General features: G+C 39.5%; 1 protein-coding gene across 1 annotated transcript in view; it reads left to right on the forward strand.

The window, feature by feature from the left end:
• The window catches only part of FAT3 (FAT atypical cadherin 3), a 338,586-nt gene that overhangs the window by 185,494 nt on the left and 131,377 nt on the right, over positions 1-21,715 (forward strand). Inside the window, exon 4 of the mRNA XM_008634940.2 lies at positions 15,424-15,485. Coding sequence (XP_008633162.1) covers positions 15,424-15,485 — 62 coding nt within the window. The remainder of the gene's footprint in view (positions 1-15,423; positions 15,486-21,715) is intronic.

A 21,715-nucleotide genomic window follows, 5' to 3' on the forward strand; every position in this document is an offset into this window, starting at 1 on the left:
GTTTTTTGTGGCTTGGAGTGAAGTTTAACCTGTGGAGAGTGCTTATGGGAGATGGGGGTGGTTTTCTGGGATTGTTTTTCCTCCCTTTGTCAAGTTGTGTACTGTGCAGGGTGCACTTTCTCCCAGGATGAGTTGACAAATAAAATACTCTGTCTAAAGCAATCTTGATGTATCCAAACCTCTCTCCGAGTGAGGCCAAGCACTTTGGCAGCTCCGTTTTGCAGCGAGGTTCTCCAGAGCTGACAGCCGAGGCACTGCTGAATGGGCCAGCACAGGGCTGGTGCTGATTAATGATGCAAGCACAGCTCCGAGGAGCAATGCCTGAGCAAACAGGGGTGATGTCAGCCCTAGCAACAGATGGCAGAGCCCTCTCTCCCGTGCTCCGCGGGCTGCTCCAGTACTCGGAGCTGGTGAATAAGGAACAATGAGGGTAGCGCAGGGTTAACCGCCACTTCTGTCAGCGTTTTTGTGCTGGCTTCGCTATTTCACAGCAAAATGCCACTGGGTGAATTGATTATTTTTTGTTGTTTTGCTGTCCAGACGTGAGAGAAAAGTGGCCACAAGCAACTTTTAGCTCTTGGGGCCGCCTGGTAAAAGGGGCACAATAAACATCCTTCCTGCAAATGTGGAAAAAAGCAATTGAAGGTGGAGCTGTTTTATAGAGGTTTCTGATGCTGTTGCAGATTGTTATGGGTCAGTCGCTATTTCTAACACTAACCTCAGCTGCTCAGGGTGGCTGGAAATGCCCGTGTTAATTACCATCAGGCTGAGGTCTTGTCTGTAGACACAAGTTGTATTGCTTTAACTACACTGGTATCATTAAAGCAGTACAAATACCCTGAAGTGAATGCAGTTACAGCGGTATAAATGAGCTTGTTTATCTCATAATCTATGCTAGTATAAAGCACCTTTATACCCATGTAATTGCACTCACTGGGGGTTGTGCCAGTGTAAATGTTTTGGTACGAAAATCAATAACTGGCATACTTGGAGGCTGTCTGGGGTCTGGCAGGCTGGAAGTGCTGTGCTGCAGCAGCTTCCATACTGAAGCTCAGCTATTTTTGTTTTTAATCTATCATTCTTGTCTTGACAAAGTGCTGTGCTGCAGCAGCTTCCATACTGAATGCTCAGCCATTTTTGTTTTTAATCTATCATTCTTGTCTTGACCTAGAAATAAAAATTTAATGGAAAGTTGAATTTATGGTGGCGGCAGAAATAGGGGTCGCAGGTGCTGCCTTCCCTCCTTGAACTGCAGTGGCTGGAGGATGATGGAACCATCTGAGCCACGGGATGGGAGAGGTCCCTTCCTGCACAGAGACAGGGAAACAGCCAGCCAGCAGGCCCTCCCGGAGAAATATCAATGATGGGAAGGAGAGTGATGTAGCTTAAAATAAGAGGTGGAGAGCTGCTTCCCTTCTTTCTGGGACTGCTCTAATTCATGCCATAAAACCACACTGACAGCCCCAAATCCAGTTTGCCTCCCTCATCTGCCTCATAGGGTTTTTATTTTAGGGCTTAGAGGCTGTGACTCTCCCTACCAAACTGTAGTGATCTGCACCATCTGTGAACTGCCTTTATAGTGACTGGGGAGAGGGAGAGAGACACTTCTAAACTACGTTTTATCTCCTCTTAGCTTGGATATCTAAAAAAACCCATATAAATCATGCTTAAGATGTGCCTGCTTCTCTGCTTTGACTGTACAAAGATGTTTGTCAGCTGGGTAGGATGCAAGTGCAGTGGGTCTTACCTGTCCTGCTTAACCAGGGGCCAGTTCTGCTCCATGGCACCTTTGCTGGCCCTTGGCTTTAAGAGAGGTTTTGGTGATGTGGCTGAAGAAATATTACTGACTCTTGGAAAAATCCATGTACTAAAATTGCTTTTACTCTCACTTTTTTGTGCCTCTGTCCTCTAACTGACAAAGCAAAATTATTTTGGGGCATCGGGTGTCTTAGTGAACTTTTAATGGACTGTTTGCTCATTTCACTTTTTAATGAACTTTTGTTGATTATGTTGCTACTTCACACTGTGGCTACCTTGATTCATTTCTGTCTGCTCATACAAGCAATTCTTCTGGAAGAGAAAAGGCCGTTGTAGCTCTCTGTGCACTCCTGGTTTTGAGCCACCATCACCACTCTTCAAAGTAGCCACCAGGATTGCCCAGGTCCTCAGCAGCACACTCAGTCGCTGTTACCAGATATCATGGCCCTTTTGAAAATAGCAGGATTTTGTTTGTGGGATTGGATCTGTGGCTCTCCCGACTCTAATGTAGCCCCATCCCAGCTGCCAAGCAGTCTCCAGTCTGTTCCCAACTCCTGCGTGTCTCCATGATTCCCCACACAGTGGCTGTTAGCTCAGTGTGCCTCAATAGATAAAGGGTAGATACTGTTTAGAAGCTACCTGGTAGCGATTTCCTCCATCTTAAATGTTTTAAAAACCTAACCCATTTACCTTTTACTTCTGAGTGTTTTAGTTTCATCAAACACTACTTACAGCAGTTATAACCTGATCCTTTTGGATCCTACAGGACCAGTTTCTAGATTTAGGGCTGTGCTGTTGCTGTAAAAACAATACTGCAACTAAAAAGAATAGTTTGGGTGAGTGAGGAGGCCTAATTGATTCATCAAGGGTTATACAGCACAAACACTTCAAAGCATCGTCACAGGATCCTGCTGTGAAATGCCACTCAGCCTCCTGCCACAAGAAGCCCAAGGAGCAAATGCTTTGCATGTTCTAAGGAACTACTGAGTCTTAAAAACCCCAAAACTAATCGTTTTTCCTTGCACAGAGACTCTATGTCAAGTACTTGTGCTTTATTTTTACCTATATTTACCCATTTTTTTATCTCAAGAATGACTCTCAAAATTGCTCAGATTCTTAAAACATGAACCTGAGAGACTGAAGTGTTTTCAGTGTTCTTCTGCTGTGCCCAGCACCAGTCTTCAACACACAGTTTAATAGCTAAGATTCCTTATCTGTAAAATAGGAGAAATCTGTTTAACCTGAGAAGGGGCTGACCTCATACCTCACACAAGCTTTTGGTGCTGAATTCGTTGACAATTATAGGGTACAATGTAATCTTTGTGTGCTAGATGTTGTTAAAGAACATGATGTTAAGGTTCTTAGATTTGTCTGAAGTTTATTTTTTTTTAATTATTTTTAAGCGCATGTTGAAAACTATCGAGTCACTGAGGAATGAAGTTTTATTTCCAGCTCATTAAAACATACTGAAAACTATGGAAAACAGGTAACTTAGTGTTGTTTTGAGTCCCATGTTTGAGGCAGTTTTATTCCCTTCAGTACTGAATAAAATGTAACTGATCTGTAAATCAACCCTTTGATGCAGTAAAACTGCCAGAAACCAAAACTGATCTGGCTCAAATGATAGACACTTACTCTGGCTGACAACTTATACATTTAATTGGAAGCTGCAGCTTTTGAAATGAATTGGACGGAGTGAAATCATCACAGTCTCAGATGTAGACAATGACAGAAGCCAGTATGTTCAGTTCTCTTCACTGAGGCTTGTAACACAGAAAAAGCTGATGATCTTACTAGATTGCGATTGAAGATATTTGCCCTTCACTGAATAATGAGCTTGCAATCACATTTTGCTGAAACAGGTTCTTTGAACAAATGAAACTTAAATCAGAAGGAAGTTAAATCTCATTTCTTACTCTTCGATCAAAGCCTTCATGCTTGAGCGCCTCGTAGAGAGGAACATTAGGCTCACATTTCTGTAATCTTATTTGTTATTCAAGATTTGCTCCTGATAGCTTAAACTACTGGGAAAACAAAAACAAAAACAAAAACAAAAACAAAAACAAAAACAAAAACAAAAACAAAAACAAAAACAACAAAAAAAAAAAAAACCAAACCCACACCCATACAGCCTTAAAAATGGAAAATCGATTCATTTCCACCACTTTGCAAAGCCTTTCATTATAAAGGGAGAGCAAAGCAAGTAGAAAAGAACTGCATGCATCCAAAGTCACCAAATCTTTTCACTTGTTCCCAGGGCTCGGACAACAATGCCACTATGAAAATAGCACCGAGGAGGAAGAGCATGCTGGGTAATGAGATGCAAATGAGCACACCAAGCATCCCACTCTGCCTCGGAGCCTTTGTATCCAGTAGTGCAATAACAACCAGCTTTTGAGTCATGATAGGTTAGCACAGAATAGGTTTCACAATGGGTGTATGTATTATCCTTATGGTTCTCCTCAGCTTGTGGTCAGCAGGATAGTTAAACATGGCATCCATTTCAGTGAGAATCTGCCTAGATTAAAACTAGCTGAAACAAGAGTGCCACAATTAATTGTAACAAAACTCAGTGTGAGACCTTGTGAAGGGAGAAGGACATTTTATTTTATTTAACTTGATCTGGAACTTGTTTTTTCTTACACTGTCATACTGTGCACACCAAGGCACATGTATCCAAGTGCTGTGGCCAAGATGACTCTCGTGGGAAACTGAAGTCCTCTCTCTGTCTCTTGGGTTCTTCTTCACTGGCAAGGAACAGAACAAGTTGGGGTTTTTTTGAACAGGTCTCCTAAACATTCAGGAATTAACAGTTACCTTTGCATTGCAAATTTCTTTATTTCTGTTTCTGTAACTCATTGCTGACTGTCTCATCTTGGATCTCTTTAAGGCCATCATCTGTCCTTTTCTTACCATGATAGTATAGGTGATGTGCTTTGTGCCCTCCTTCTGTTACCAAACCAGAGATCTCATGCTGTGACAGGTCAATGCTGGGACCTTATCAGAGCTGTGTGCCCAGATGTAAACAGTATGTTCCCCAGATGTCTCCTTGGCTTAGCAGTATAGACCATTCCTTTAAACCTGACTGTAGTTTCTTTGAGTGCTTTCACACATACACGTTTCCATTCCTGTTTCATCCATATCCATCATATTTTTAAAAGGGACCTGTGCAAGGGGGAGGCATCTAAGAAGACTTGGATTTACGCAGAGGACTAAGCTGTTTCACAAGGCTGGGGCACTGGGCTGGCTTCACAGTGAAAAGCAGCTACTGTTCCTGTTCTAGTTTTGCTGTGTATTTTTGCTGTTTATTATGTGCTGAGCCAATGATGTGGGGGCCACATCTAATACTGTATTTTACCTTTTGGTAACAGTTTATAAATCCATGCTCAGAGAAGCAAAAAAAGGGCAAATTTTAGAAAATGCTTAGTGCTGTTGTAGCTGAGCTTTATGATATTGTTAGTTAATAATATCCTACAGAAATAACTTTCTTCCTTCTAGGTCACAATGCACTTTACAAAGAAACATATCCATTATCCCAGTTTTATGGGAGGGCAAACTGAAGCACAGAGACAGAAAATGTGCCATATAGGGTTACAGACCAAGACAGAGGGTGAGCAGGAAATCTAACAGAGGTGTCTCAGTATGGTTTCTCAGGCAGGAGACGACCGTGGGAAGGGCAGCAGATCTTGACAGTGCTGAGTGCGAGTTGCATGTCATGAAAGAGGGCCATATATCTTCTCTGTGAAGCTTCTTTCCCCAGCTCTGTGTTCTGCCTCCAAATCAGCAAGATCACCTTGCCAATGAATCATTTTCTTATTAGAGATGAAGATGAGATTGACTTGACCTGGGGAATCTGCAGGGAGCACAAGGCACCACTCTTCCAGCACTGTGGCTTTACTGAGCTGGAGACAATTGATGGTCATGAGAAATCAGCACCTTTTGGTTCTTAACACATTTGGGGAAAAAGCTGGTGTTATTTTTCCATTGTCAAGAACAGTGCTTGGTTGAGGGAAAAATGCAGAATCACTTCTCTCTAAAAGGTAACGAGGGTGTGTAGATTAGGGGGAGAAACTGACAGCTGTGCCCTGCCCACCCTCCACACCTCCTCCACAACTGAGAAGGGAAAATACCAGGAATTCATCATGCTGTGGCCTATCTTATACAAAGCATACATTGGAGACTTTTTTATTATTCTTTTTTCCTTCTTTTGTCATAATATGCCAAAGAAAGAGATCGAACAAGAATTCATGATGTATCCACACCCAAGGTGCAGAATATTTGCATAGACCCTTTCCACTGAAAGTGATACCACCACCCCTGCCACAGATATTATATAAGTCTTCATTCCTGCAAACAGTGAAATTAATTAGCATAAATTATATCCAGAGTCTAGTTAGGATCAGTCGTTGCTTTTGCAGAATTACAAGGCCTTTGTGCACAAAAAAATTAAAGAAAATTGTTTAATGATGATGTGTGCTGGTTACTAAGCTAGCCACCAGTTAGAGATATTTATAGCTATTCCTGCCACTAATAATGATATGCTAATTATAACCCAAATAGAATTCTGTAATTTCTCCCTGAAAATGGAAGCAATGCAGAGAGATGTTAAAATCTGTGCTGAGGCATCGTATTAGCAAGTAGGTTTTTAGGTGGCACTGCACTTCTGAAGAGAAGAAAGCAAAAGAAGATGGGAGTGCTGTTTCTATTCTTACATATTTGTTTGAGCCTAAATAAAGGATTTAAACTTGAAAACGTTCTTATCCTACAAAGCATTCTCTGTGAAGTGTTTTAGAAGCACTAAGCCTGTGTGGGAGAGTCCCTCAAGGGCATTTGCTCAGTTGTTCCAGAGCATCACAGCCCCAAGAGATGACTCAGGCAACGATGAAGCGCCGAGAAATTGCTCATCAGTTGTGCTACAGAGGCCAGAGCAGCTTGGGCACATTGAATATTACCATTTAAATATTGCAGCTGTGGACTGCAGACTGTGTCTGCAATCTTAAGGGTAGGTCCTGAGGGATTATTTTAGAGGGCAAGCATTTTGGGTTGCACTTTGAGTTTCATCCCACATGAGTTTTCAAGGAGCACATCACTGAGATGCCTGAAGCTATTTCCAGTCCAAAGTGACCACAGTCAGGTGGTGACTGTGGTTTGGTACGGCAACCTTTGCAGACATTATCCTGCTGTCCAAAGCAAATTTGGATTTGGTTTCTTCCTGGCCAAACATACCTCACTGCTATCACTCTTATATCAAGTAAGAATAACTATGATAATTTCTGCTCCAGAAATGTGAAAGAATTGGCACTTTAAATGCAGCTCCTGTAACAAGTAACTACTGAGGGGTATTATAAAATCTGAGATTTAAGCCATGCAGCTCAGAGATAACAAATAAAATTTCAGCAGCAAAGAGCAGGAAGACAGGGTGAAGAAATAAGCCTTGCAGTCACAGAACTATTTGTCTGACCTCTGTCAACTGCAAGGCTTTCAAACATATTTTGAAGGACAGAATAATTAAAAACATGAAAATAAATAGAAAGCAGGATAACAGTGGTCATGGGTTTATTAGAAGTAAATTGTATCAGCCTATCTTGATGTCATGGACAAGATAAATGATGTTCTAAGAAATACTTTGTATGTCATCTACGTAGACTTCAGTAATGCATTTGATACAGTTGCACTGCAGAATTTATGAGGCACGAGGACTTGGAGATTAATTGTTGACTTGATACTGCATATGGGCCTGGCTAAAGAGGAAATAAAAATGATGAGTCTTGAATGAGGAATCTGCATGCTGAAGGGCATACATTAACAGATTATGTCAAGTATTGGCTAGACAAATGATCTTATATGGTGGTTTCTTCAGTGGTGCTGGCATCAAGAGAGGCAGTTTGCTCTCATCCAGAGTTGGAAGGCATCATCCAAACCGTAGGGTTTGGGGACAAGGAAAAAAAAACCAGAAGAAAGGATCTCTAGGAGTTTGAAGAGTAGAAATTCATTAATGAAGTAAACTAAACAGTGTATTTGAGGATTAGTACTAGATTGCTGCTCCCTGCTAGATGCATCCACGGGAATCAGTAGTTAGACTGCTTTAGTGTGGCTGTACAGACGTTATCTGGAGCACAGTGTTCTCCATCCATCAGGCTTAGGAGGAAGGAAGGCTGGAACTGTAATGCAGGGAAGGTAATGGCAAATTCATTAGGTGAGAGGGAGCCAATACAGCTTGTCTTGTTTAGTTGACCAAAATGAAGGTGCAAATTGTTCATAAATGCAGTCTGGAAACCAGGATATTCAACAGTCGTGTTCGCAAATAACCTTCCAGGAGAAATATACAGAACACAAAACCTGGGCACTCCACAAGTGAAGAACATTTAGAAAAGTGTAGTGGCTTTGCCTGCAGTTCCTGAGGACTGCACTGGCTGAGTTTTAAAGAATGAAAGGGAGTCCCTCTAGAGTCCCCTGTTTTACAGGCAGAACAGACTGGCACACCATATTGTCACTTCAAACATATTCTAGGAACAAAAAAAGCCAGGATCTGCCTTTAAAGGAAAGTGTAATCCAAAATCTTCATTGAAATGAATGTTTGCTGTGCATTTTGTTCAGAGTTTTGATATTTTCAGCAATAAGCTGACGGAACTCTTTAACGAGAGACAGAAGGGACAATGAAAGAAGAACAAAAAGATTTTGCTTCAGCTTCTCCTGTTTTTTTTTTTTTCCCAGACGTAACCATGCATTAGAAAATGTAACTGTTTTTAAAAAGCAATCATTTTTTATACCTAGCTTGTTTCAAAAAGGTCGTTCCACTCTCATTGTCACCTCAGGAAAAACAATAAAGCAGCAGTCCTCCACGTAATTGCACAGGCTCGCCTGGTGGGTTCTCTTTCTTGTTCAATGAAGTATCATTCATTTAGATCAGAATACAGTCTTTCTAAATTAGAGGTTTACATGTGTAATTATATAAAATGATATGTTTGTTTACATCTCCAAGTAAAATGTACGTCGTTTTCTGTCATTTATCTTTGAAATTCAATTTTGCTTTGTCGATCCCTAATTTATTGCAGGAGATGAATGTGCTGTTAGAGTGTTTACAATGCCTCTCGCTGCCTGTGGATAATAGAATTACCCTGGTTATTGCTATTCATTTCGACATTTCTATGGTTAGAAATACGCGATAGTTTTACATTCCTGAATATATAGTGCAAATCCTAATGCTATTTATTGTGGCTCCCTTTTTTTTTTATCCATCTAAAGACTTAAATTTACTTTCAAAGAATAGTGGGACATTTGACAGCTGATGGCTGTATTTCTCAGCAGCTGCGTACTCTCTTCTGTGTTCATAAATGCGTGGAGAGGCTGTGTTCATACCTTTGTGTGTAATGTTAATAAATATTTTCGATTTCTAGTAAACCCGAAAACTCCCATATGAATTTCTCCCGATTCAGCCCTGGGGCTTTGGTGAATGAGCAGTGTGTATAACCAGTCACTGAATTTATGGAACATTTTTGGAAAAACAGTGTTTGTTTTACTTATTCCTTTTGTCTGTTTAACTGGTTGGGTTAAAAGGCCTTTATTTCCAGGAAGCAGTCCCAAGGCATTATTTTTCCAAGCAGAACTTTCAAGGCTAACTCTACAGAATGTTTCCTTTGATATCTTCTTGAGGTTTTCTTTCTGTATTCCTGTTCCTTACAGTATTTGAAAAAGGCAGACTGGGAAGCACATCCACTTTGGACTGTAACAGGATAGGAGCAGTGCTGCAGGATGCTCAGAGCATCTCACAGGGCACAAGAACTCAGTGAAGAAAGGTGTCTAATTTCATATTCTTCTTTTCATTTCAAAATTGTTCTCTTTGAAGATGAGGATCAATATCTGAATGTGGAGAAGGTTTCCCTCATCACCTAGGGTCTGGAAATCTTCCAGATGAGGAAGATTTCCTTTCGGCTAATCCATCCAGACCATCTCTGTGTGTGTGTGCACGGGACATGTGTGGCCCTGTGCTGCCTGGGAGTCCCAGGAAGATCCCGACTGCACTGTGAGTGGGAATGGTGTAAAGCATGTACTGCTATGACTTGGAGCCAGGCAGCACGTCCTGAGGTTGTGTTTAAACCCTGCATAATAACCTGAAGTCCCTTGTTACGCTTCCAACCCATCCATCCCCCACTTGCATTTTCTTAATAAAATGTTTTTTATGGATATGCGGAGCAGGGGAAAAAAATTAATAATGGACAGTAAAACGTGCAGTAGATTGTATCCTATTAATCTTTTGCCAGGGAAGGGGATGACGTTGCTTTCTGTCTCAGCTTCATATCTCTATGAAGACACTCAGCCTTCAGCTTAAAACAAAAAAAAATTTATTTGGCTTCTTTTACTTTAGCCTGCTTGTTACCTGTCTTACACTTTTTTCATATTTCACCTAAACAAAGTTTGAGAATGAGAAATCAATAAAGGAGTACTTCAGAATTTCTTTTTAAAAAAAGAAAAATTCTTTATACTATAAAATTTGCAGCACTTCCAGAGATAGCAGTAAAATATGCAGTCTCTCCATACCAGATTCTGTTATCTTTTATGCAGTGCCTCAGGAAACAGCTCAGGTAAGGTTATCCATCCACAGGTTGAATGAAAATAATTTAATTTCATAAGGAGAAGGCTATTGAACTCTACTTGGCTTCACAGCCATATTAGGGAAATTCAATCTGTGTCCCAAAATAGCCTGTGGAAACCTAATTTTTGGTCCCTAAGTGCTGTAGTACTGAAAATGTGAATTTCTTCTAAGCCAAGGGTCAGTTTAGTTACTATCGCACCTACAGCCGTGGGCTGTTCTGGATGTGTAGAGAATAAGCATCAGAAGAAGCAAACCCAGAGCAGTTTTTCCCTCTGTGTAATACTGTTCAAGCTCTCCAGTGCTTCAAGATTTCCTCTGCCATAGCCTTTGCACTTAACAGCCCCTTATGAATTTTTCTTCTGTGGCCAAGTCCACAGAAGAAATTTGAATTAATGAATTAATTTGTTTCCAACAAAACCACTTCAAATAACGCATATATATGGAAAGAATGAACATCAGTAAACCTTAGACTAAATATACCTCTCTAAATATGTGCATTTTAGGATAACTTTTAATATTCAGTTTATGGGGTAGATGCAAAATGTCACACACATGCATATCCATAATCTAATATTTGACTGTACATGCACTATATATGTATTTGTATAGCACTGTCTGTCTACTTCAGCACACGCAGGCACGCAGAGGTTTTATTTCTGTGAGCACCCTTCTGTGAAACGAGAGCTAACTGAAGGCAGAGCATGGATTAAATCCTTCACTTTGATCATCATCAAATTCTACAAAAAAACAATCTAAAAAATTATAAAGCATTAGTCATGCTGTTGAATTTGTAACTATTCCTGATTTTATGTCATGTTCAGTGATCCAGACACACACGTGTATTCATCCACACACATGCCTGGCATTACTCCTATGACATTAGACCTATCGCTGTTTGCTATTAAGTTACATTTCTTCATTTGCACTCCAGTAACTTCAGGCTTCACTAATTGCAAGTGCAAGGTAACTCAGGTGGGTTTTGATTTGTTTCTGATGGCCTTTTCCTTTCTTCAGCACATTGCAATGTGCTAAAAGCATTATCCTAAGCATCAATGCTAAGTGTTGCTCAAATGTCTCAATCACACATCTGACCCCTTTTAACTGGTGATTTGTTTGCAAGGTGATGCATTGGCTGAAGATTGTATAGGCTGATGTATTGACTAAATTGTCAGGATTTTTGTGTTGGTCCTGTTCTTTCTTCTGTGTCACTAAGACTGCATCTGAGCACTAAGGCATATCTGCCTTGTTGCCCACCCTACATCTCTGGTTGTTCCATCCACATTATAAAGTGATGAGATGAAAAACATTGCCATTTCTTCTCCATCTACATGCTGAATTTCCTTTTACAGAGGAATGATTTGGGAGACAGCGATGATCTTATCCAGTGTACAGTGAGGTTTTGGAGGGGTGTTGCCATGTCGGTGTCAGCTGGGACTTGTGACTATGTCCTGCAGTATTATGGGACATGTTGTGTAGAGTGAACTTGTTCACCTTCCAGCATTTCCAAACTCTGTAACAGGAGTAGAACAATAATTGTTTATTTGTTAAGATGGGAAAAATACTCCAACAGGAAAAGTGACAGGTATCATAGAAAAGCATGGTGTGTAAGACCTCCAAGGTTTTATATAGCAAATTATCTCCAAGCTGAAATACTGGGTCAAGCAATGTTTTGGAGTTTAACAAAACAACTTGTTTATATGGTCTGAGGACTGCATGTGCCAGGATGAAGAGAGAGATGTTTTAACTCACAAAGTCAAAGCAAAGTATGAAATTCTGTGAGGAGAGTGACATAACTTCGTTTGTTATTGGATGGTTTTACTGTAAATAACTTCTATATTGAATACAGTATTCCTCTTCACTTTTGTGGATGTTCTTAAAGATCACAGTTATAAATATCTACTGCCCTTTGCAAGACCATGATGTTTCCCTGGAAATTTGAGAAAAACCATTTGAGAGGTGTGCAAGAACTTCTGCAACTTGTTAGTGGGTTTGACTTTTTTTGGATAAATGCATGCTGTATTTCCAAGCTGGCTTTGGAGAGTTGTCCATATGGCTGTGTCTGTAAGGGCTGCAACACATACTGAAGATAGGAAAAAAGGGAAGGGTCATTTCTTATCATTGTCCCCTTGTGACTTTCTATCATAACTAGGAGTGCAGCCTAACATAATTTCCTTGGGTTTATTTTTCTCTGTGAGTTGCTTTCTGTAGATAATGCCTTTACACCATAGCAGAGTGTGACAATTCAATACAGTTAGATAAGAACTAAAACTGAGATATGGTCTCTTGTACAAAGTCAAGTTTCTCTCGGTTGCCCCAATGTCTTGAAACTGCAGTTTTACATTCTGCTAAATATTACTATTATTATGTATCTGTGGCATGGAGTAGTGAATACAGGAGGAAGAAACACAGTAGGGTTTTCATAAAACTCAGGAAATTAATTTCTTTGAGACTGGGCTGGTAAAGCTGTGGGTAGCGTTCGACATAACCGTTGTACTTATTTTTTCAGTTTTGATGACTACTCTTCATAACTTCTTGAAATACAGTTTTGTAATGTGAAAGAACCAGATTCATATCCATGGCAATACATTAAAATAATTAAATAAATATTAATACCATGTAATTAAGACCTGTTTTTATGTGTAGTCATATTTTGAGCTGTAGTGTTGGACAGCATGATCTGTCCCTGACTTCAGGAATGTGTGAGAACAGAGAACAGGAGAGGAAACTAAAGGCCTCATAACTGCACACACATAGGAACAGTTATTCCTACACATTAATTGAACAGCCTGATGAAACTGCCCAGAATGGGCGTTGTATGTAGAGCTGTCTTAAAGCAAAAACAAGCAGTTGTGATGGTTCACAATCAACATACTTCACGATCAGGTCTGCAGAACTGATGGTGATGGTCTGCTCCCTGCCCTTAGGATTGGCTGTGGAATCTGAGTGATAAATCTTCTGAGATCTGCTACATTTAAAATACAGGCAGTTCTGTTGTAGATGTAGATACTTGCTATGTATTCATATACCTCTTTTAGAAGAAAATTCAGGTCTGAAGGCACTCTGACAATTATTGCAGTCAAAAAGGCTCTACATTAAACAAAAGGAAACAAAAAGCCTCCTTTGTGGTAACAGTAGTTTTGTGAGAACGAGCAGCAGTAGTAGTTTTAGTTTTACCGATGAAAGACAAGTACTATTCATTCTAAGAGTTCATGATACTCAGTTGCAAATGTTAGCTCTTGGTCATAAAAAAGAATGTGAATTTCTCTGCCTGAAGAAGTTGATGAGGACAGAGACTTTCTATAATTTACAGCTAGAGATCTCTTGTTTGAGAGGACAGTAGGTAGAGTTCACAATGGCACATTAGGAATGAAGTGGAAGATTCTGTAAAACTTAGGATATTCCTTACTGTGATTAGGTTGTGCTTGATAAATATCCATAGTGACTATGCATGTGATGAATGGGGATATTTCAAATTTGAAATCTTTCCTTTATCAATTTAGTGGGGCTGAACTTCTTTCATAATTAGGAATTTCTTGCCTGTATCTTTTTGTTCTTTTTAGACATGGGGAGATCTTGTGTGAATGACACCAGTTTATCATCTGTGCTGTCATTTCTGTTTAAACTCATGCAGTGAGTAGATAGATGTCTCCCATATGGTGTAACAGTTTTGAATACTTACAACTGCTTGATGCAGGCAATACCAGTTTTGTTTTTTCAGCTTTTTCCCAGCACCAGGTTATTCCATGTAATTGTAATGATGCACTCTAATTTCTGTGACCTCCCCTTGGGTGTCACTTCTGTGGTCTGATACATCTTGTAACGAGTCTGGAATCCTGGAAGCAGAGTCCACTTCCCTTTGTTCATTTCATCGCATTACTTCAAGTAATATTTCTCCCCTTTTCACCAAAATAGGTGAAGAGATTCCTCCAAGGAGAAGGTGATAGCATATGAGGAGCTGTAGCTGTAGAAGCCTTCTGGGACTAGAAGTCTTATGTAGATGTAAGATGTTGCTGATAGGTTTTTTTAAGAATTCAGGGTCATCATGGATTTTTGTTTAGATGCTTGGCTAGTCTGATAAATTCAATAGGTAGAATAGTTCATCCAGGGAGAATTTATTTCCTTGTTTCCCTTGGTAATCTTAAAGATGACAAATTCTTGAGAACAACTTGGCCCATGGACATCGTCTCCAAAATCAGCTTTATCTCTAGAAAAAGTTGGTCTGTCAAAAAACAAGCACGTGATGCATTTTCCTATCCAAAGAAATGTTTTGTATGCGGGAAACTCCAAATCTGCCCTTTAAATCTCTAGTAAGAACAAAATAAAAAACTAAGCTATGTTCCTAGAAGATATGCATCATTTTTCTTGAGGGAACTTTGGAAGTGTTTCCTTTTCTTTTCCTTGGTATAAATCTCACAGGAGTTTAATCATTCATGAAAGTACATTGCTTAAAATAAAAGATATCTTGATCATCCTCATGCAGAAGAGTACATTATTTTAAAGACTCAATTTGAGCATGGAACAAATTGATGAAATTGTAGTACAAAACCTTTAATGCATTAGAATGATTACATTTGGAAATCATTATGTATACAAGTAGTTATTACAGAAATAACCTTCTTTGTCAAGTATTCTTGGCGTGGAAATAATCAGCATCCTATCCCATTAATTGTTTGAGAACTCTGAAATCTTTAATGAGGTTTTTTATGGAAGAATTTCAGTCAAATGCAAATGATTCATTGAAACTCTTAATCATAAGACAAATAGCGATTCTTCAGTGAATTTTTTTCATTCACTGTAATAAATGTAGCATGTTAACTGTAGACACACAGTTAACTGTTTCTCAGTTACTTTTCTCACAGCATTTTTCTTTAAAGATTCATTGCTGGTCAGAAAGTGATAATGGTTGGACTGAGAAATAAAATGCTTGACAGATGTCAAGAAATCTGTGTTTGATATAGCTTCAAGTGGATTTTTTCCCTTTGAGTGTTTTAAAAATTCATTTGTATTCAGGTTGATAAAGATACATATTTTTCAATGGGTATTCACAATCAAATATCATCCTTTTTTCACAGGTCTGATTACCACAACGTCAAGAAAATTGGATCGGGAGCAGCAAGCAGAACATTTTTTAGAGGTATGTTTAAGTGGAAATATATGTTAAGAGGTTAGCTGATTTTTGTAGTTTAAAATCACTTCTTCCTGTTCCAGGAGAGTGGTATTCTCCCTTCTCTTCATTTATAACAGTCTCCCACAAAGCTGGGAATTGCCTGTTTATACAGAAGAAATAAAACATTTTTTAATTCTCAAGAGCAGGAAAAAGCTGAACAAAAATTGAACAGGTTTTTTCCACCTCTAATCTACTTCAGTTAAGTCTTTTATTGTAGCTCTTAAATTTTGTTCATGACAGAAAGTTAGAAAATCCAGAGCAAAATGTTTTTTAAAGAGCAGGTGGAATGACCCCAACCCTGCCGGGATTTTTAGTCTCTCAGGTTAAACAGGTTTAAAGTTTTGCATCTTGGATCTAATATGCAAACTGGTAATTTGTATGAAAGCAAACTTTGACCTTTTCACGTTCACTGCATTATCAGAATCAATGATTTTTTTTTAGCTTTTGCTTGTTGGGACTATTAACAACAATTTTCAAGTTAAAAATTGCCTTTTACAAAAGAGTATCTAAACCATTCCCTTGGCCCTTGTGATGAATGTTTCGCTTTATAAGTAGCTCACGTGTGTCGGATATGGAGTGATACACTTGTAAACTACTGGTTTTGCCACACGTGTTTTCTTTAACATTGCTGTACACCATGCTGTGGTTTTTTTTTTTCCTTTGGGTAAAAGTTTCTTGTCTCTGTTCTTTTGTCTGTTTGTGGAGTAAGGAATTCTTGATTCCCATTGGTACTAGTAAAAAGAATCATATTGTTCCACATAATCAATCATCCCTACTATGTATTTTAGGAAATTCTCTTCAAATCCATACAAGCTAAAAAACATCTGGACACAATAATTCCTAATGCAATCACTGTCTGACAGCAAAATGTAGTAAAATATATATTTGCATATATTTGCATATATTTTCATTAGGTTTTTTATTTGCTAGAAATCCCAAATTATTTTGATTAGTGCAGAACACAGGAGAGAAGGGTTGATTATTACTGTGCAAGTTTGAATTGGGGTTTTTTTCTTGATAATTCACTGTAGATTCTTATACATTCCATGTCATAAATAAATGGAGGGAAATACAAGGATTTTTCCCTTTTTAGGTTTTATTGAGTTGTAAAGTTAGTAAAGTAATCATGTGTTCTAGTAACTTCAAGCTTTCCAGTTTATACTGTCAGTGAAGATCACAAATGGAATGAAATGGACATTGATTTTGAAGTATGTCTATTGATGAGAATTTGGGGTCTCTAAGTCTCCTTTGCTCTGCAGAGAAGGACCAGGTAATCCTGGTGAACAACAAGTTAGCACAAAATGAAACACAGGAAGTTCCATCTGAGTATGAGGAAAAACTTCTTTTCTCTGAGGGTGACAAACCACTAGAACAGGTTGCACAGAGAGGTTGTGGAGTCTCTCTGGAGATACTCAAAACCTGCCTGGATGTGATCCTACACAGCCAGCTCTAGATGAACATGCTTTAGCAGGGGTTGGACTAGATAAGCTCCACAGTTCCCTTCCAACATCAACCATTCTGTGATTCTGTAATTCTGTGATTTATCTGTTTGCCTCAGAGATCTCAGTGAAACATGCCAAATACACATTTTCCAAAGGATGGGGGAGTGCTACTATTAATAGCAAAAAGAAAAAAATTAGTTACTTACAGAATTCAGCTTTAGTCATCAATACAAGTTAATATATTCTTTCCCTTGAATTGTATCTTGCTTGAAAAAATAACAATCTGCAAGATTTTGAGGGCTGAAGATGCAGTAGAGGGAAATTTGTGTGATACACTGCTTGAAGGCTTGTGAATGGGGAGTAAAGTGGAGGGCAGGCTACGGAGAAGAGAAACACGGGAGCAAGGTGTCCTGTAGAAGTGCAGAGAAGACCACATTGTGAAGCCCACCTGGGAACAGTGAGTGGGAAGGGGAGTTGGACTCTGGTGGAGACACAGCCTGGTGGTCAAATTGCCCCTTTGAGCTGCTGCTGAAACACTGCCCATCGCTGCCTCCTGGGAGGCGCGTTCCTGCTGCACATCCGTGCACAGGCTGCGATCCAGAGCCCGGCTGGTCAAGCTGTGCTTGTTCTTGTGGCAAACTGAGAAACCTTTTCTAAAATGCCTGTCTGTCTCTGTGTAATTAACCCCCTGGGGAGGCCTTAATTGCCGAGACAGACGTGGTTTCCCAGTAGTACAGTGTTTCCCTTCCGGCTTCATTTCATACCCTTCTTCCAGGAGCCTGTCTGGTGTAAAGGAGCGCAAACTTGGCTCTCTTTGAAAAGCTCTGATTAGTACTTGACCTAGCAACCCTTGCCCCCCTTGGCCCAGTGTGTGTGTGAGGCACTGACAGACCTTTCCTAAATACAATTTTTTAATTGTTCTTAATAAGACTGTCTTTGATGGAAACACTATACCCTATAAGTACCTGCCAGTATTTACTTAGCAAATTTCATTATTAACATCATTTCCACCTCTTTCACCGAAGCTGTTGGGAAAATGAAGTGAAATAAGATAGCAGATGTTAGTCACTGTAGTTGTGTGTAGTGCCAGTGCTTATCTCCAGAACGTCGCCTGTGATGGCTTAGAGTTGCTCTTCCCGAGCTGCCTGCCCCTGTCCGTGCCAGAGGAAACATGAATTACCAGCGATGACAGGATGTGTATTTTTAAGGCTGCCATGCTTAGGAAAGGTGAATCTAAGTGACTCTCCTTGTAAGTTGCACAAGAATTCTGTTGCAAAGTAAGTACCGAGGCCCAGGTCAGATGTGCATTTCTTCTTCCTTTCTCCTTTAGATGTATGGACCTGTGTCCACATGGATTTTTTTAATGGTACCTCAGGCTGCTGTCACAGGACTTCCACTTACCAAAGAGTATGTTCCAAAGGGAGTGCAGAAACATGTCTAGAACCTGAGCCAAAAGATGCATGAAGAAGTCAGAAATTGACTCCCCTTTATAATCATTGAGATTTTCTGTTTGCTTTGGTGATCTTGTTTGGGTATTGTTTGTTTCGTTTTTTGTTTGTTTGTTTTGGAATTTTGGAAGGAGGGGAAAAAAATAATTGCTTCTCCCAGGTTTTTCATTGGTTGTGGCATTGTCGATGCTTATTTTTTTAAGCTCTGAAGTTGAGGGCCTAATTCTTTTCTGAGACATTTATAATGCCTTGCAAAGCTGCAACTTGTATTCTGTGCTTGTTATCAGGTAGAATTTTGCTGCTGTGGTTTAAATTGGACGTCACTGAATTTTATACAGGATGGTCTCTTGCTTTAGTGGATTCTTATTAATGGAACAGATCTGCCTGAAATAGGAGGAAAATGACCACTTGATTACATTACTTTCTCACAGGAAGCAAGACAAAAGCAGTTGTTCCATTTCATAGACTTTCTCAAAGATTTTGTAGTTGGGATGAAGTATTTAAATAACAATCTGAAAGAGGAAAGGTAATCCTGAGAGCTACCTGCTTGCTTTGCAAGTGAACAAGAATAATGATGTCTTTCCAATGAGGTGCAAGTTTCAGACGATTTGGCTTTATTTTCTTTCAATAATTGAATACATTATCCTCTTCTTTCCTTCTTTTACTTCCTCCATCTTCTGGATATGTGTTGTCTTCTAATAATTTTTATGTAAATGTAGACACATGTAAACACTTCACTTTCTTTTCTTGTATTACACTAATTTACTAAAAAGAAGAAGCTAGAAGTAGATAATGTCAGTGGAGTTTGAGCTATGGAAAAAACCCCACAAAACTAGTCTGGCTGGATTTTTCTGCCCACAGTTTTTGTAGATGCCTCCTAATGCTGGTAGACAGTTTTACAAACTCTGGTGATTTTGCTATGTGATTTTATGCAAACAGCTGCGGGAGTGGTGGAGGTCCAATAACAAGCATAAAAATTAAACCATTTCATGCAGGATCTGCAACCTTTTGTGTTGTCAGCTGATTCTGAGATGTCCAGAACATGAATAGTTCCTGGTCTGCTTTCCAGTGTATATGTGCAACATCATGGGGGAGGATTGTTGAATCCAGGCTACAGTTCATTGACTTGCACATTTAGCCCAGAAAGTGGATCTGAGCATGTTTTTCTTACCCTGAGCAGTTTCTAAACACTCTGTTGCAGAGGCTTTATTACTTATGCTTCCAGCACAGAAAGCGTCTGCAAAATGTACCCACCACTGAGCAGTTCAGCTTGTTGGGAATTGCTGTGTCAAGACCTGTGTTTAGCAAAAGAATGGGCCAGAAGAGTTACAGGCTTCAGTGTGCAATTCTAGCAAGTCTTTAAAACTTCATGACTGAAGGGATGAATTGTCTGTAGCAAGAGATGACCTCTCCATCCTCTTGATAATGGAATATAAGTGGGTGCTTTTAAAGTGCTGAGGCTGTTTAGTCTCTCCCTGATGAGCACATGTGGTGTGCGCTCTTCAGACATTTAGCCAGTTTTGAAAATTGTATCCATAGTATCTGTTCCTCCAAAACACTAAAATAGCTATTTAAATTTGCCACTGTAGATTCATTCAGAAAATATCTTTTAACATTTGTCATGGTGAAAAACTTGTCTATTCGAAGTGTCTCTAAAGAATAAAAGTAGCTTTTAATAAGCATGGTCAGAACTTTAAATCTCTTCAGAAGTGACAAACGGAAGGCAATAGGTTTAAAAATAATGTTACAGCAGCTTTAGCCTTTAAAGGTCCAAGTCATGTACCCTAATTGAAGAGGAGGAGAAGCGGGAGCAGAGTATTGGCTTAGTGCAGCTAATTTTTAGCGAACTTAGTGCTATCAGAATGGTAACAGTGCCTCTCAAGTGCCCTGCTTTTGTCACAAATCAGTATACACAACCTTCATCAATCTTCCTGCTGCACAGCTCAAGCACAGCAATAGGCACAGCACTGAGAAGGATGGCAGTAACAGTGCAAGGGGTTGTAATGAAGACAAATTGCTAAATCTGATGTGAGTGTCAAAATACATGGGCTGAATGAAGCATATTGGTTTCTATTTACTGTAAGTACACTAAGGGTACAATAAACTGTGTTACATGGTATGTATTTATATTCAGTAATTAGAGGGAAACATGATAATCTGCTGTAATTGGAGCCTTCTAAAAAGAATTCAAATTTCCACTCATTTAATGGGAGTTGTAAATGTGAGGGGAATGTTGATAGAGGGATTATAATTTTATTCCACTTGGAATTTGGTCCAGAATATCACAGGGGAAGTTGTTGCCGGAAAGTTTATGGCCACGGTTTGCAGCAGAGAAGGAGTTTAAAAACTCTCAAAGTGGCGTTTAAAAATAGCACTACCTCTCACTTCTTCCCACAAACACCACAGTGGTGGTTCAGCATTGGACCAGCCTGTGTTCTCCACCATCCTCCTCTTTTCCTCCAGCATCTCCCACGCAAGAACTTAACAAATATAACTTCATTTTGCTGTTGAGCCTTCTCAGTTGGGCCTTTGCTAGTGGCGATGCCTGAAGTCCATGGTCCTTTGTGAGAAACTGCAACATTTTCTGAAGAATATAGGCAGCTGTGTGGCAATATGCTCATGTATATTTTTACAGGAGAAGTACTAAAGCTGAAGTTCATTGGGTTTGTGTAGCTGAATAGTGCTCTACAGCACACTGATTGCTTAAATCCTGGATTACAAGTCTGTGTAAGCATTTGTTTCATGGTTCTTTAGCATTGCCCACATTTGGCAGAGAAAGCTGCATTTTTTCTCAGTGACATGCTGGTGATGGTGTAAAAATGAGGCAGTGTGTCTGATTGAACATTTTGTCTGAGGTTTAAATGGCTCCAAAGGCACATGCCTTTCCCTTTTTTAACACTGAAGCCTATCAGAAAATGCAAGGGCTGTTTAAAAAATAGGTAAACAGCCTCTTCTTTTCCATCTTGAGTTTGAAAAGTATTACTGGTTGTGCTTGCTGGAAATGAGAGAACTATTTTAATTATTTCTAAAACGCTTGGAAGTATTTCTAGTTGAACAGTTGGTTTATGGAGGCAGCTTTCTAAAAAGACAATGAAAGATGTATCAATGTCATCTTCAAATGGTGACACACTGAACTTTAATGTCAGCTTCAAAGTTAAGCAGAAAAAAGAAAAGGAAAAAATGAAAGAAAGGGGAAAAGGAGAGAAGGAGGGTGGGGAGGAAAGAAAGGGAAGAAAACAAAGAGTTCTAAAGAAAATCAAAAACGTGTTCATCTCATATTACCTCTCCAGGGGGCTATCAGGAGAGG

This window comes from Corvus brachyrhynchos, unplaced genomic scaffold, assembly GCF_000691975.1.
Source record: "Corvus brachyrhynchos isolate BGI_N302 unplaced genomic scaffold, ASM69197v1 scaffold44, whole genome shotgun sequence".
Taxonomy (NCBI): Eukaryota; Metazoa; Chordata; class Aves; order Passeriformes; family Corvidae; genus Corvus; species Corvus brachyrhynchos.